The sequence below is a fragment of the Parasteatoda tepidariorum genome, chromosome 12 (assembly GCF_982258835.1).
Source record: "Parasteatoda tepidariorum strain Cologne lab strain chromosome 12, Ptep-v5.0, whole genome shotgun sequence".
In the NCBI taxonomy this organism is placed as follows: domain Eukaryota; kingdom Metazoa; phylum Arthropoda; class Arachnida; order Araneae; family Theridiidae; genus Parasteatoda; species Parasteatoda tepidariorum.
In genome coordinates this window covers 2,423,364-2,441,070 of record NC_141766.1, presented here as the reverse complement: position 1 = coordinate 2,441,070, position 17,707 = coordinate 2,423,364, and the positions used below count along the sequence as shown (strand labels likewise).

At 30.9% G+C, this 17,707-nt stretch overlaps 1 protein-coding gene across 5 annotated transcripts in view; it reads right to left on the bottom strand.

The window, feature by feature from the left end:
* LOC107437471 (uncharacterized) overlaps nucleotides 1-17,707 on the bottom strand; it is a 181,299-nt gene that overhangs the window by 63,611 nt on the left and 99,981 nt on the right. For all 5 annotated transcript variants that reach the window (XM_087155771.1, XM_087155767.1, XM_087155769.1 and 2 more), the window contains exons 14-17: nucleotides 12,126-16,741; nucleotides 10,340-10,580; nucleotides 8,126-8,304; nucleotides 314-434 (exon numbers count right to left, since the gene is read on the bottom strand). In XM_087155771.1, coding sequence (XP_087011897.1) covers nucleotides 314-434; nucleotides 8,126-8,304; nucleotides 10,340-10,580; nucleotides 12,126-16,741 — 5,157 coding nt within the window. The remainder of the gene's footprint in view (nucleotides 1-313; nucleotides 435-8,125; nucleotides 8,305-10,339; nucleotides 10,581-12,125; nucleotides 16,742-17,707) is intronic.

Genomic DNA, 17,707 nt, shown 5'->3' with positions numbered 1-17,707 from the left:
AATAAAACATATTATTTTGTTGACAATATTCCTAATTAGTTCACTATTTTTTTTAAATATGTAATGAACATTTTGTAAGAATTCTCAGCCCGAAAAGTTCATTATTTAATTAGTTTGAAAAATCATATAATCCATAAGATGTTTTACAAGAGCGGCTATAAAGAAAATCATTTCGTAATAAAATAACAGCAATAGATTTAAAGTATTAGTTATTCATTGCCCTTTTGGGTGGATGCGTGCAACTGTTGCCCTCTCGGTCACACCTCTGCACACCACTGTATATCCAATAACTTTCAAACTAAGCATACCATACCTGACATTCCTTGTTTATTCACTTGTCGGTCATATATTCTTTTTTCTAAGCTGTTGTCAGTAACCAGGCGGTAGATATGACACTGCTTCTTCTGCCCATAACGGTATATACGACAGACAGCCTGTATGGTACAAAAGTTTAGTTTTCTTCAGATCAAAGAGTAAAAAAATTCTGATAGAGTAAAAATATAATACAAGAATTTTTTTAAATTTATTAAATCTTTATTGTAGTTCTAATCTAGTTCTAGTGAATTTTTTTTTCTTTTTGAATATTGACCAAAACTGGAAATTCTTGCAATTTTAAACATCAAAGCATAATTATATTCATATGCTTATACGTTCATAAAAAAGAAGTTTTTGCATTTGTGATAAATTTAACTTTAGCCTTTTTTTTCAGATCTCAGCTTTTATTGTTTTCCTTTGAGACAGACCTTGAAAAAAACTGTCTAAAGTTGCTTTGTGAGGTATAAAAATAGCATGAGAGCAATAGAAAACAAAAACTTGGATACTGACCAGTAGTTGCATTTTAATGAAGCAATTTTTTAAATTGAAAATTCTAAACAATTAAAAAAATTAATACTATTAATGTAAATAATTCCTTTTGAAGCATTTCTCGAAATATGGTAAACAATTTCTAAAATAAAGAAAACTATCCTGACCTTTTTAAGTAGGTTTATGTAATATGTAGGCACTGCATATGCAGGGTACATAGTTAAATCTTTTAACAAAAAATAAGCATCTTTCAAGCACTCTTTAAGCACTTAAATATTTTTAAGCACTATATACATTAATAAAATGCAAAATAATTTCCAAAGACTTTACATGATCATGATAAAATAAATAATTTCTGACAATGAACACTTTTTTATTATTATTATATTAGCTATCATAAAATGATCACGAGACTTCTCGGTTCAATATCAGAGGGTTGAAAATGAAGCCTGAAATTGAGAATATCTTGCAAAATGCAGTAGAGTTGCACATGAGAGAGCAAGAATCTCACTGAATTCAGCTCAGTACACGCGGACTCGCAAGTATTTCATCAAACATGTAAAACGATTAGTGCTTTCATACGCTACCGACCGACGATACCCCGAAATGGATGGCGGTTGAATGAATTGTGAAAACGTTGAATGGAAAAATGTGAAAAGCAAGCTTTTGCATAATAAATGGTGATAATAGGCACGGCAAAGAAAAGAAATCTCCTTTTCGAAATGGAAAATGAAACACTTTTTAAAAACACCCAATGAAAAAAGTACCTTTAAGGGCTTTTAACAAACGAAAATAAGCACCTTTAATCACTTTCTAAAAATGCAACGCACCATGATATGATTTTAGCCAATAAAATTCAGGGTGTGAGTTTAAGTAATACAATATAACAAAAAATTATGTTTATTAACAAACAGAAAACGTTTTCATCTCAAAACAAATCTAATATACTTGTGATCATAATAGTGAAATTACATTAATTAGATTTAACTTGACCTAAATTAAGCCTTTGATAACCAAACTTAATCCTCCTGAAATCTTTAGCCAGCTTATAGTAAATTAATTAATAATTCCATATCTTTTTTTAAAAAAATAATCATTTTAAAAATTAAAAATAGGTAGAATGCAAATGGAAATGAAAATAAATAAATAAATCATTGGAGATAAAATGTATATAAGTTGTAAAATAAAAAAAAGAAAGATAATTAGAAAACTATATTATATTTAATATTATTTAAAAGAAAACACATCAAAATATTTGGATGACTGAAATAGAATAGTCTCCTTCGGTTCATGTCTAAGAAAATCAAAATGAGTGTGAAATAAAGTAGTTTTCAGATATTTGAGAGAAAAATAGTGATTTACAGTTGAAGCAATAAAGAAAACAATGGAAATAAGGAAATAAAAATATGACCACTGAAGCCGACGTCTTCAGGGGGTACCGGCCTCGGAAGCCATAAAACAAAACCTTTTCTATTGAGAGAGAGGACAAATGCCAAAACTAACTCTCTCAGTAGCAGTAAAAGTCCAAGAAAAAATACATGAAATACATAAAACCAAATCAGAAGAGAAATTTCAACAAAATCTTGAGAAAATAAAAACTCACATTAAACAGGTCAAACAGCGATTTCACTAACAAACTAAATGCAAAGGCAACTCTAAAACTAATAAACTAAAGGAAACTCTAAACCTACATAAATCCAACTAATAAGATTTATCTATTTTCTCATTAAATAAATACTTATCATAAATGCCGTTACAAATTTCAATAATCTGGGCATGTGGAATACTTGTGCACAAATTTTCAAAATCAAAAGTATTAATGCTAGAAATATCATTATTATTAATATAATCCAAAACCACATAATCCAATATATTATTAATATAATATGAATAATATTTTTATTATTAAGAAATATATTTTTGGTTTTAAAAATAAAGTTCTTAAAAGTTTCCTTATTAATTTTGTTTCAAAGATTAAATTTGATACTGAACTTATTAAATTTATTATTTTGGATTTGATTAAATCAAAACTTGATGATAGTAAAACTGATTTGTTCTTTACTAAGGTTTCTAGTGTTGAAAGGGCTTTTCGTACGATTAATTTTCATGATAAAAAATTTGAAATTTCTAAGTTGCCACAGGTTATACATGGTCTTACTGTTTTTTTTTCCTTTAAAGAAAATTAAGGTTTCAGCTGCTTATAAATATTCTTCTACACTTAGAAAAAAGGTAAGGTAAACCAACCAGTGAAGGAACATTTCATATATATTGATTAAAATTAAGAATTTGAAAGTTTTTCCTTAGAATGATTGGTAACAATAGCTTACTGCCAAACAATAGGAAGTCATCAAGCAATGTTTTGGATTACCTGGTCAAATAGACTTCTCTGGAAAAATTTTTGAATTTGTTATTATCTCTGCAACACCTTGTTTTGTTGAAAAAATCATAAGGTGAGTGTTTGTATTTATATGTTTCAAGTGGAATTAATTGCATGTAATAGTCTTATTTTTCTCACTGTGAAAAAGAGAATTCAAAATATAGTTATTGAAGTTACGTTTTTTTTTTTAAAGCACCATAGCATAATCAAGTACTGAGATAAGGTGGTGTTTATTCACTGGATCACCAAACGATGAAAAACCAGTGAAGGAACAAGTGTTCCTTCACTGGTTTTTTTTTTCTCCCCAGTTTATGAAAATAAAAGAAATTTTCTAATTTTCTTGTACTTTTAATCATATTATACATCAAAATTCTGTTTAAAAGACAAAAAACAACTTCTAACCAGTGAAGAAACAGGCATGTTCCTTCACTGGGAATACTTCCAGTGAATGAACAGTAATGTGTGAAATATGATTTTACATGACTCTAGGATAAGTAATTCTGTTATATAGAGGACAACCGAAATTTTGTTAAAAATTGTAGGAATAATTCCTGAAATAATTTCAGTTCAAAATGTTAATTTAATAGCTTAATTTATGAAAAAATTATAATTTATATTTATTAATGGGGTGTGTAGTTACATCAAATGTTAGGCAACTTAATAAACTATGTTCACAAATCGAAAACTAATTAAATATAATCATAAAAATGTGAATAGAAAATTTTTTCGCTGGCTTTTGCACCAAGAACTCCTAATAAGTTATCATTATAGGATAGCAATGCGATTATATAATTTATAAAAATTACTTTACTATGTTAGAATTTAGAAGCAAGCTCCTCAACAAAAAACAGAGTTAAACAGAAATGATACTCAATTTCTTCAGAAGCTTGAGAGGGAAAACCCTCAAGATACGTTGCAAATTTTTAATGCAGCATTAACTGAAAAGTCTAATATCGAAAATGTCCAAGAACCTGTACTTTTTTCAATATGGAAGAAGTACGTATTAAAAGAAGACCACTTGGTTAAGTCAAACTTAGGAATTGAAGCTGGTATTGATAATGAATGCATCTTAGATATCGAATTTGAAATGAGTCCTCATGCTGATCCTATCTTAGTTGAAAAAAGAAATGATTCTATAAGTATAATCAGTACTTCTAAAGATCCTCTAGATATAAGTCAACAAGAGATGGATTTTCCTCAAACTTTTAAGACACCTTTCCCCCGTCTATTTTCGAGAAAGGCATTCTAGAAATGTTGCTGAAAAATCAGAAGAAGCTTAGAAGAACCATTTACATTGGCCAAATATTGATGATAAAAAGAAAGGTCAAATATAAGAAGAAAAACGAATAAATTACCTTTTGCACTAACTTCAGAGAAATGGCAAAAATTTCAAGAAGCTGAAAGATCTAAAAAAAGTTAAAACAAGAGAATATGGAGAAGAAAAAGAAAGAAAAAATACTTAAAAAAGAAAAAAAGCTTCAAGAAATAAGAGGAAAAAGAGTAAACAAAAAGGTGATAAAATAATAATGATAATAAACAGCATCGGGTGACACGATTTAGATTTGACTGTCAAATTATAAGAAAGAATGATTTTTTTATATTTATTTTGTATTTAACATCACTTTAATGTCTAGTTCATAATTACAGAAAAAAGTTAGCATTTTACAAGTACTTGTATGTTATAATTTCCTGAAGTCTTGTTTTTATATATTTGTATGGCTACTAAATTCATAAAGAGCATTAAAAAATAACCAAAATTAAGTGTTCCTTTACAGTGCAATTTTGTGTTCCTTCACTGGTAAGAGCTGTTCCTTCACTTGGTCTTCTTACTACTTGTTATTTGAACCTCCAAAACTTTAAAACAATATTATGTAAGTTCTCTAAAAAATTTTAACATAATTTGCAATTAGTAACAAATATGTTGACACTGTCATTTAACTAAAATTATGAATTTTGAAATTAATATGATTTTTTAAAAAGCAAGCAAAGCTTAAGTGTTCTTTCACTGGTTAGTTCACCCTATGTAATTATAATTTTTTAAGTTGAAATTTAAATTGTATTTCTAAATTTGATTATTATTGTAATGAAATGGATTTTTCTCAATATATTGATAATGATTATGGACATATTATTAAGGAAAATTTGGAGAATGTTGGTGATCAAGATTTAATTAATATTTTAAGTAAAGGTTCAAAATTTAGGACAAGATTTAAAATGAAAATGAAGATTTTATTTTATACATTAAAAAGGATCTTGATTTTTTTATAGCAAAAATTTCCAGAAAATACCATTGGTCCATTGAGGGTTTTTCAGAATGGAAAGCTAAAATAATTGAAAAAGTTAAATTTAATTTATTTAATACCAGTTTTAGTTCATATCCTAGTGGTACTATTATTGATTATGATTTGTCTAGGAATATTAAAATTCTTAAAGATAAATTTATTGTTACTGTTGTTGATAAAGCATCAAATAATTTTTGTATTATGTGTAAATATATATTTTTTTTAAATTTATTATTGGAGAATATAACGCAAATAATACTTATTTAAAATTAAAAGAAGATAAGAAAGTTATTGAAAAAAGAATTATTGCATTTAGTAAAAAATTAAAATTTAGGTTAAATGGGATTACATTTCCATATTTATTTCCTATTGTTAAATTTCATGAAAGTTCAGTTAAATTTAGGTTTATTGCGTGTAGTACTAATTATTACAATTCTTATATTAGTAAAAAGGTTTTTTAATTTTTTAAAAATTATTTTACTTAAAATTAAAAAGGAGAAAAATATTGTTATAAACAGTAATGTTAAAGTTTTGGATTATATTAATAATAATGATATTTCTAGCATTAATACTTTTGATTTTGAAAATTTGTACACAAGTATTCCACATGCACAGATTATTGAAATTTGTAACGGCATTTATGATAAGTATTTATTTAATGAGAAAATAGATAAATCTTATTGGTTGGATTTGTGTAGGTTTAATCTTTTTGAAAATGTACTTTTTAATGGTCTAGATTTTTATAAACAAATTACTGGAATTCCACAAGGTAATAATTTCTTTTCTGGTGCTTTTGCTAATATTTTTTTGCATTTTTTTGAAGCTAAATTTCCTGAATATAATGAATTTTATTGCTTTCAGATATATTGATGATCTGATTTTGTTTAATTGTGATAATTATAATTTTATTTATAGTTTTTATGCTAAAGATTTGGTTTTGAAGAAAACCAATGAGAATTGCTTAAATGTTGAATATTTAGATTTTAAAATTGATATTGTTGATAAAATAATTAAAATTGGTGTTTTTGATAAAAGAAAGGCTTTTAAATTTAGAGTTATTTATTTCTGCAACTTTAATACTAATCTGCGTAATAAAATTTTCAAAAATTTAGTTTTTCCACAATTGGTTAGGATAAAAAATATTTGCAATAACGTTGAAAGTTTTCAGGAGGCTGTGAATAATTTTTTGAATAATTTGAGAAATAATGATTTTCTTTTTAATTATTGTAATATTAATTTTTTGATTAAGAAAATGATTGAAGAATACTAGTTTATTATTTCTTTCAACAGGGCGAAAATCAAGTCTTAACTGAGCAGCCCCAGTTAAGCATTAAACTAAATTGTTACGTAATCTTTTCTTTTACTATTCTTTCTTTCATTCTGCGCATTTTAATAGAGGGCGTTGTTTTCTTTTGTTTTAGGGTTTTCTTTGCATTTAGTTTGTTTGTGAAATTGCTGTTTGACCGGTTTAATGTGAGTTTTTATTTTCTCAAAATTTTGTTGAAATTTCTTTTCTGATTTGGTTTTATGTATTTCATGTATTTTTTCTTGGACTTCTACAAAACCTTCGGGGTACTGAGAGAGTTAATTTTGGCATTTGTCCTCTCTCTCAATAGAAAAGGTTTTGTTTTATTGCTTCCGAGGAAGGTACCCCCTGAAGATGTCGGCTTCGGTGGTCATATTTTTATTTCCATTGTTTTCTTTATTGCTTCAATTATTCTTTCTTTTGAAAATTCTGCTGCTTTTAAGGGCGTTTCTTTCAAAGATAGTTTTGTCAATTTAGAATTCAATATTTTGTATTCTTTTACTAATTAATAGTGATTTACAGTCAATTTTGCCATTTTTTATATTTAGTCACCCTGCGGTTGGTTGCGACTGTTGCCTGGTCCAAAATGAGTCTTAATTGGAATAAGTTAAAGCAATTTCTAGAGAATTCCAGTGAAACATTCATTCAATACAACAAAAATTCGCTACTAGTAACAATATTTTTGATTGAACAGAAAAGTATAGCAAAACAAATTTACAATTTTAAGGTTTAGCCAATTTTAGGAATAATGCACAGTTAAATTTTCTGTAAAAAAAAGTTTATAAATCCAGAAAACTATGTGGAGTGTTAGAAGAAAAAAAAAAGTACATGAAAAAGTTCATAAAAGATTATTCAGCATCAAACAGCTTTAGCATTCGACTATATATAAAGGAAAACAAATTGTAATAATAAAAATAATTACATTACAGTTATAACAATATTCCTAACATTTTTTATTCCAATTTCTTAGTATTTCAGAGAAATAACATGAAACATTTCACTAGTAGGTTTGTGAAAAAAATATGTATATTTATAATTCTTATATATATTAAAACAGGAATTTTTTTTTCAACTTCAGAACTTTTTGTTTTCCACATAAAGTAATGTTTCTCCACATAATGTTTTTCCACATAAAGTAATTCTTCTCTCATCCCATTTTTTCCAAACTTTCAGCTGATTGCTTTAGTGTAGCCAAAACTAGATTTATATCATATAATTGAATAATCAAATATTGTCCTAAAAATCTCCTCTGTTCGGAATGTTAAATATTGATGAATGTAAAATAATGAACATAGCTTAAAAAAATTGTGTAGAGACTCCACTCCTATCAGTCTTTTATAAACAAATTTAACATACCTGAGCATCATGACAAGGATTCCAAGAAGCATCCATAACCACAATGCGATTTGCACCAACTAAGTTGATGCCAAGACATCCAGCTCTTGTAGATAGAAGAAATAGTGAAACACTATCATTTCGGTTAAATTCATTTATAAGTTTTTCTCTTTCTTGAGCAGAAGTGCTGCCATCTAATCCTACACATGTATAAAAATTTATTTCAGCTTCACATAAACAGGCACACAAATTAAAGAAAATATTTTAAAACAGTTCAGTTTTCTATGCATGAAAATGCTTTCATAAGGAGAGCATAGCATAACATTTTGTAAAAATTTCATGATTGAAGTCTAATAATTTTTTTTAAAAATATATAATGATAGAACAGCAATATATAAACTTTGGAGCAAGTAAATTTGGTTTATGGAGCAAATCATTATTATATTTGGAACAGCACAATGCATGCTTGTAAAATTATGTTTTCAGGCATATCTGAGCATATATTTTTTTTTCTTTTCCAATGCCCACCTGTGTTATCCATCAATTCAGGCATATACAGGGCGATTTTGTTCGCCTCTCTCTCAGGGGCACCATATTAGGTGGGCCAACGCCGCTCCCACAGTGAGGGCAGATAGTACAGAAAAGGATAGAACATCCATGCCTTGCTCGGGATTCGAACCCAGAACCTTTCTGATGCCAGAACAGTTCCCTGCCCCCTACACAGGCCGGTCGGCTATCTGAGCATATAAACTTACATTTAATACCCTATTCAACAGAGCTAGGAAAAAATGCATTACTAAATAAAAATAATGTATTAGAAATGCAACAAAGAATAACTAAGAATTTCTGCTTAAGAACATTTACTCTACAAGTTTTCTGTAGAAATAAAACTTAAAAAAAGGCTTAAACCATATTTAGATAAAAATTGCATGTTAAATAATTAGACAAAAAAATTACGTCAATAATATCTGAAAAAAGCTAAAAACTTCTTTACCATCTAGTCCAATAATTACAGCTAAGGAAAAAAAGTGTTTCTTTGGTGAAATTAATAACCAATATATTTTTTGACCAAAAGCTTTATGTTATTATAAATGATACCTAAAAACTACTACTCACTCCTCTGTATGAGAAATGGGGGTGATTTGAGGGAGGAAATCGAATTTCTTCTAGGTAGGCAAGTGAGGCCTATTTTCAGCTATAGAGATATATTTTTGCACAAGGAATTACTACTGATCCAAACGATTCCAAGAACTTACTAACATTCTTGGAACAAATTAAATTCGTAGTAATTGCTATCATTCAATTTCCAAAAGAATTACAAAAAGATTGCATTGTCATTTAAAAAGTGCTATTATGGCACATAATACAATGAAATGGTCCAAAGTTTTACCCATTGTGTTGCTTGGTATGTCAAATTTCAGATAGTTTAATATCAAATAATTCATCTTCAGAGTCTGATTCATCACCGAATGCAAATGAAAAGCCTATTACTATTACCAGATCAGGCTGGTGTGAGCATTTTCAAAAAAGATTTGTTACAGAACATATTATATAATTTACATTATTATCATATTTTGTAAATTTTACATTGCATTTCATTAAAAGATTGAAAGAAGAAAGATATTAAATATTTCTTAATTTAATAGTCTTACTTTATGTTGTAAATTTGTTAATGTATGTATCATGACCCCGTTCCAGGGGGAGGGGCTGTTAGGAAACATTTACAGCCAAATCAATTATTAAAGTTTCTCTTTTCCCTTTGCACTTTTATCACAAACCAATGAGAGCCAGTCATGCTCTCACACTCAAGGAGAAAGAACGCTATTATTTCTGTCCTTTCAATTTAAATTGGTTATGTTTAAATGTTATTAAATTTATTTAATTGGATTCTCATTCTTCAAATCACCTCATCACAGTATCTAATCATCCTCTACATGTTTTTGGAGTGATTTTCTAAGAGTTAAAATAAATTAAACAAAATTTTAGTTGTTATGGAATAAATGGTTCAGTTCAGAAGTTTTAATGGGTGTTAAAATAACTTGGTGACCCTGGAACAGCAAAAGAGACTTCATGTATCAGTTGTTATAATGGGAGGATTGCAGCAATGGGGGTTGTACTAAAGAACATAGACTGTATAAATGTAAAGGGAGTGAAAAATTTTAGATACCTTTGTTTCATATATCAGTACATGGTTAATAGTAACAAGATTATTTATTATAAGAAAAATATACTTACGAAAATAGTTTTTATTTCGGCACCATGTTTCGGTAGTGATTTCTTCAATTTGGCCTGGTTTTGGTGGTACTTGTATTTTTCCTAGAAAATGCTCCAACAAATCTAAAGTTGAAAGTGATTGGCTAAAGACTAGCAATTTGTCACCCATGTGTAATGTTTCAGCAATTATGACAAAAAGAACCATCATTTTATGACTGTTTTCCAAAACTCCAAGAACATAATCTTTCATTATAGGAATTGCCTATAAAAAATAATATTAACAATACATTTCTAGCATTTAAAAAGGTGATTAAATTTAATAATATTTGTTATTAGAAATAGAATAAATTTATATATTCTCTAAAAATATAAAATCTTTGTTTCAGCAATTCGTATACTTTCAAAAAATAATGTTCATTCATTGAGTGAACAAATGAATACCTGTCAACCTCAATTTTTAATATAGCAGGTGAAATTATTAAAATGCAGAAGATGTTAAGCAGTTCAAAATTTTTAAGAGGTTTATAGAAATTAAGAGCTGAAATATTAAACCACGAAATATTTAAAATTTTTCTTTTCTGTTCTGTTTCTGTCTATTCGTATTTATTTCTAAGTTAAATTATCGTGGTGTGCAGGGTACCTGCCGATGCGGTACCCAGCAATTTTCTGCAGACTTTCTGTGATCATCAGGGAAAATCAAAAATAAATTTATACACAAATTGTTATAAAATAGTGAACTGATATTGACCTGCTTGGAAGATGGTAGTTTTCTTATTTTTCGCAATGTGTAAAATGACTTTTTAAATGTGCTCTTGCAAAATGCAACAAAGTTGCACATGAGAGTGCAGGAATCTCACAAAACACAGCTCAGTAGATGCTCATGCTGATCCACAATTATTTCATCAAACATATAAAATGATTCGCACTTGCATATACTAACAGACCGACGGTACGCCGAAATGCATTGTGTTTGAATGAATCGTGAAAACTTTGAATAGAACAATGTGAAAACCAAGCTTTTGCATAATACGTGGCGAAAATCAATATGGTAAAGAAAAAAATCTCATTTTAAAAAAGGGAAAATTAAGCACTTTTTAAAAACACCCAATAAAAAAAAACATCTTTAAGAGCTTTTAAAAAACAAAAATCAAAAATAAGCACTTTTTAAAAACACTACATACTGTGCACTAAAATGTAGATTACACAATAAACACATGTTCTTTTTAGTAGAAGTGGAAGCTATACAGCAGTTAAACTAAATTACACTAATAAATAAACAGATGAATAATAAGATTTCTTACCAAATCAGCCAACTAGAATTACTTGCTGATTGCTCACAGAAAATGTTTAATGTCTGTAAGTCAAGCAGTATAAAATCGTTATCTATTATAAGGACCTATGAAAAGATTGCTTAACTGCCTCGTTCATTTACTAAACTAGTGATACAGTTGAGGAATTTCATATCTTGACTTAAACTTTTATCATTATATGTGGTTCAAAATTTATAGGATTTGAGATAGAGGAATTAAGATAAAAAATTCTTTCACTAGGTATTATCTGGAAGGCAATACAGGAGAAAATACTTAGAATAAAGAACAAACATTGGAGAGGGAGTATTAAGTCACCACAACACAATATTAATTGCAAAAGGTAGTAAAAAAGAAAATCTGTGTATGTAACAACCTCAGAATTTAGATATTCAGTTAAGAGGTTTGAATAATCAAGATGCTACAGCATTTAGCATCTTAAAATCTAAAGCTTTTCTAGTTTCAAAATATTTACACTTAAAAGAAAAAAGGAAACTTACCCATTCATAATTAATAGAAGAGTCCATTTTATCTCTGTAAGGCATCACATCTGAATTAGTTGAGTTTTGTGTTTCATTTTCCAGCTGCATAGAATCTTTACTTTGAGAATTTTGCACAGAGTCTGTACACATTATTTGTGGTTTTACTTGTAGAACTGCTTTAGAGCATTTTGCTGAAAATGACCCAGGAGAATCTTGCTTAATATGTTGCAAAGTAAAATTATCTTGATTAATTATTGAGGTATCCAGAGGTTGAAAGGAAGAACTATTATTAGCACATTGGATAGATTTCATGTTTTGGGATTTAGCTTGGCGCTGTGGAGTGGATACAGAGTTATTCTGAAAAGCTTGAACTGAAAATGATGGTGGTTGTTTCACAGAATGTTGTAAGGAAGTATGAGACAACAGAGGCTGACAAGCTTTTCCCCGGCCTTGCTTGGCTTTACCACCTCGAGATGATTGTTTAACTGTTTGTTGATTAACATTTTGACCAGGCAATCCTTGTTGGATAGGAAAATTTGCTTGCAATTGATTTTGATATTCTGACTGGAAACTATTCTTAGATGCTTGACTTGATATTTGAGGAAATGAGCCGGAAAACTGCTGAGGTTGTTGCTGCATTTGAAACTGAGAAGACTGACCTGAATGCAGCGATTGTTGGTTATAAGTTTCTGATGCTGAATTTTGAGTAGGTTGAGAAAATTGTGCAGTCGTCTGTGAAGTTTGTTGTGCATTGTGTGCCCCATATTGCTGTGATGACTGAGGAAATTGTGGTGTAGCTGTTGTCTGAGGTGAATACTGTTGTGGCGATGTATTAACTTGCTGAGAAAATTGTTGTGTTCCAGATGTTGCTTGCTGTGGGAATTTAGGAGATTGAGCTGATTGTTGATCAAACTGAGATGATGGAAGAGACAGCTGACCAAATTGTTGAGAAGATGATTGCTGCCCAAATTGTGGAGACGAAACAGGTTTCTGTCCATATTGAGAAGAATTGGGTTGCTGCCCATACTGTGAAGAAACAGACTGCTGTCCATATTGAGAAGATGCAGACTGCTGTCCATATTGAGAAGATGCAGACTGCTGTCCATATTGTGAGGATGAAGCCTGTTGCCCAAATTGTTGGGGTGACAATAATGGCTGCTGCCCATACTGTTGAGGAGATGCTGTTGGTTGTTGCGCATATTGTTGAGGAGAAGCTGCTGGTTGCTGCCCATACTGCTGTGAAGATGTTGATTGCTGCCCATACTGCTGAGACGATGGAGTAGACTGTTGCCCATATTGTTGTGGGGATGGAGGTGGTTGTTGGGCAAACTGTTGAGGTGATGGAACTGGTTGTTGTCCATATTGCTGAGGAGATGGTGTAGGTTGCTGTCCATACTGTTGAGGTGATGGTACAGGCTGTTGTCCATACTGCTGTGGAGATGGAGTAGGTTGTTGTCCATACTGCTGAGGTGATGGAGCAGGCTGTTGTCCATATTGTTGAGGGGATGGAGCAGGCTGCTGCCCATACTGCTGCGGTGACGGTGCAGGCTGCTGCCCATACTGTTGAGGTGAGGGTATTGGTTGCCCAAATTGCTGAGGTGATGGAGTTGGTTGTTGCCCAAACTGCTGTGGTGATGGAGCAGGTTGTTGGACAAATTGGTGAGGTGATGGTGCTGGTTGATGTCCTAATTGTTGAGGGGAAGGTGTTGGTTGATTATACTGTTGAGGAGAGTGGATAGATTGCTGCCCAAATTGCTGGGATGTTGGATTTGGTTGCTGTGGAGATTGATTAGACTGTTGAGAAAACTGGGGTGATGAGTTAGATTGCTGAGTAAACTGTTGGGGTGACTGTGCAGGCTGTTGTGAAAATTGCTGAGGGGAAAGTGATGGTTGTGAAAATTGTTGTGGAGACTGAACTTGTTGACTAAATTGTAGAGAAGGTTGTTGAAACTGAGAAGACTGGCTTGTTTGTTGAGAATATTGGCCAACGTGAGTTTTTTGAGAATATGACTGAGTTGAATGGCTAGTTGGTTGATTAAGTTGAGTTTGTTGTGAAGATTGCTGATTGAATTGGTGAGATGACTGCTTATAAGTTAAAGTATTTGAACTAATTTGGTGCGAGAAAGACTGGGTTGTTTGAATGGGTTGCTGAGAAAATTGTTGAGTTTGATTTATTTGAGAAGACTGCAAATTCTGTTGATTAAATTGTTGAGTTGGATGATTAAACTGCTGTGAATGTGAAGATTGTTGGCTAAAGTCTTGAGAAGATTGATGAGAAAATGACTGAGAGTTAATACCAGAATGTTGAGAATTTTCCTGACTATTTTGATTATGCTGTTGAGAATACTGAGGAGATGACTGAGTTTGTTGACATTGCTGAGTTTGCCCAGAATTTTGGGAGAATTGTTGAGTAGATTGTTGGACTTGCGGAGGATACTGAGAAATTTGTGAAGACTTTTGAGGACAAACAGGCTGTTGTCCAAACTGAGAAATATTTTGAGATGGTTGAGCAGTTTGAGATACCTGGGAATAAGGTTGAACATTCTGGTTGAATTGAGTAGTATTTGATGCTGGAGAGAATATATCACTTGATGTAGCTTGGGAATATTGTTGGGATTTTGCAGAAAGTTGAGAGTTAGATTGCTGAGAAAATTGTGAAGACTGAGCAGCTTGCTGTCCATATTGTGTTGGTTGATTATATTGTCCAGTTTGATTACCAGATTGACTATATTGAGGAGATGTTTGGCTATATCCAGGATATGGCTTAGCTGCTTGGCCATATTGAGGTACATTATTAGTTACTTGAGGTGGATACTGAAAAGAAGCTTGTGAATTTTGTGAAAATGATTGATCATCATTCTGAGACTGGGAACAAAAAGAATTCCCTTGCTGGGAATATTGTGAGTCAGTTTGCTTTTGAGAAGTAAATGACATTTGTTGGGTGAATTTTTGTTGAGCACTACTACCAGGAGTAGGAGATTTACACAATTTTTTAGAGGAAGAAGGAGAAAACTGCAAATTGTTTGAAGGCTGAAGAGCAAAGGAATGGTCTTGCTTATTACCAGCTTTTCCTACTGGGGATGAAAGATGAGAATAGGTTGGGGTTGGAGTGGCAAAATTCTGTTCAGTATTTTGTTGAGATGGTGAATTAAACTTTTGTCCAGTAGCTTGTTGAGAGGCTGAATAATTCTGTTGAGATGAAGAAAAACCTGCTTGTCCAGAGGACGTAAAGTTTTGTTGACCAGTATTTTGTACAGATGTTGATGAAAAATTCTGCGCATTATTTTGTTGAGATGTAGGAGGAAAATTTTGCAATCCAGTATTTTGTTGTTGAAACTGCTGCCCAGTTTGTGCATAAGGTTGGGAATAATTAGTTTGTGAAAACTGCTGCAAAGATTGATCTGAATAATGTTGAGAAGACTCCGGAAAAGTTTGAGAATTTTGATTAAAGTTAGTTTGAGGACTTTGCGGAGGTGGAAACGATTGATTGTTTTGCTGTTGATACTGTAATTGCGAAACCGAATATTCAGTATTCTGTTGAGAAAACGTTTGATTATAAATCTGATTTGGAGAAGACTGTGAAAATTTAGGTTGAGTAGGAGATTGCTGTGGAGTGGAAGTAGGTTGAGAAAATTGATTCTCAGGCGTAGACTGAGAAAACGGTTGAGAAAACTGTTGAGAATCAGATGTGGATGACTGCTGAGAATATTGACCAGAATTCTGAGTTTGAGTAAACTGAGAATGAGGAGGAGATTGTTGAAATACATTTTGTGGAGAAAATTGAGAGTTTGTTTTCTCTGAAGTATGAGACATTTGGGAATATGGATGTTGTGAAACATTTTTAGAACTAGAATTTTGATATTGCAAAGACTGTTGTTCAAAATTCTGTTGTTGTTTTGAAGAAAAACTTTGTTGCTGTGAATACAACTGAGAAGGTTGATTAATACATTTTTGGCTAGAAGATGGGGGAGATAAAGGGAAATTAATATCTTGAGTGCTTTGCTGACTTGGAAATTGAGCTTGAGATTGATTTTGCCCATATGTTTTTTGAACATCAGACTCTTGAGAATAGTTTGAATTACTTGGTTGTGATTTTCCTTGTGATAGGGAATTGGATGGACAAGTAGAATTTTCTTCAATATTTGCAGGAACAGGAAATTGAGAACTTGTCTGAGAAAATGTGTCAGGGTTTTCTGAGGTGCACTGATTCTGAGATTGCCCATACTGCTGAGTAGCGGATTGAGAAAAATGTAATGTTGGTGTTTTATTCTGAGTCGTAAGAAGTGAATTATTTTGAGACATAAACTGAGCAGAGTTACCATAATGCTGATTTTGAGGCATTTGGTAGGTCTGTTGACAAAATTGCTGTGATGTACTGTTTTTCATCGAATATTGAGTTTGATAATTTTGTTGTGCATAGTCTTTAGAAGAGATAGTTGTTGGATTAGGAAATTCATTTTTACAAATATCAGGAGAAAATTTAATCTCTTCCTTTGGTTGAACACTACTAAGTTGCTGATCAACACTAATTGGTTCACATTTAATGTCACTTGATGAAGTTATCATAGGCTTTAAACTTCTTTGCAATACTTTCATTGGCCTCTGCACAATTTTGGATTTGCTTTGATTTGTAGCTGGTAAAAAAGAAAACATTTTAAATTAAATTAAAATAGGGTACACACAAAAGAAGATTAGGCATGATTTAAATAATGGGGGTTTAAAATCAAGATTTAACTCACTTTATTAAAGAAAGGTTGATATAAATCATTCGATTTAAGTTGGGTGCATTATTATAGAGTACTAAACTAACACACACACACACATACAGTGAAACCTCAGTTAAGTGAACACTCTTGGGACCGAAAAAATTGACAGGAAGAGTACCATAATAATGAAGTTTATCACAGCAAATTGTTTTAAGAATATTTTCAATGATATATAAATAATCTACAATAACTGTCTATAAGGATATTTGATTAAACTTTAAAAAAAATTTCTAAACAAAAAGAATATATGAAAAAATTTGATATGAATACATAATTCTAGATGTAGCTACAGATAAATGAATATAATTTTTCTATTAACACAGGTATTCAAGTTAGGCATATGATACTGAATAGGAGCTTTAAGTCATCAGTCAGCTTCAATTATTAGGTTTACAGCCCCTTGCCCATCAATTGATAGGAAATGTGATTATTACCTCCCTGAAGGTAAACCTCCTGCGATTCACGGAAAACAAAAGAAATCAATGTTTACCTGTAAGGTAAAAGGAACTATGGAGTTGATATATTCACATTTAATCACCCATCAAGTGTCTGAATAAATGCTTCATTTATATTAAACATCTCGAAGATTACATTTCTGTTCTCTTTTTTTACCTTAGCTGTTTTAAATGCAGTCTTCAAATTTATAAGAAAATGAAAAAAATTTTCAGTGGGGAAAAAGCATTGAGAGCATTTAAGGCATTGTCAAGGGCAGAAGCTTTGTAGGGTCTCATAACCTGCATCATCCTGATGAAAAGATCAAAAGATGTCATCGTCCTAATGAGCAGTATCATTTTCTTTCCTTTCTTTGCAAATATAAGGCAAGTGACCAACCAG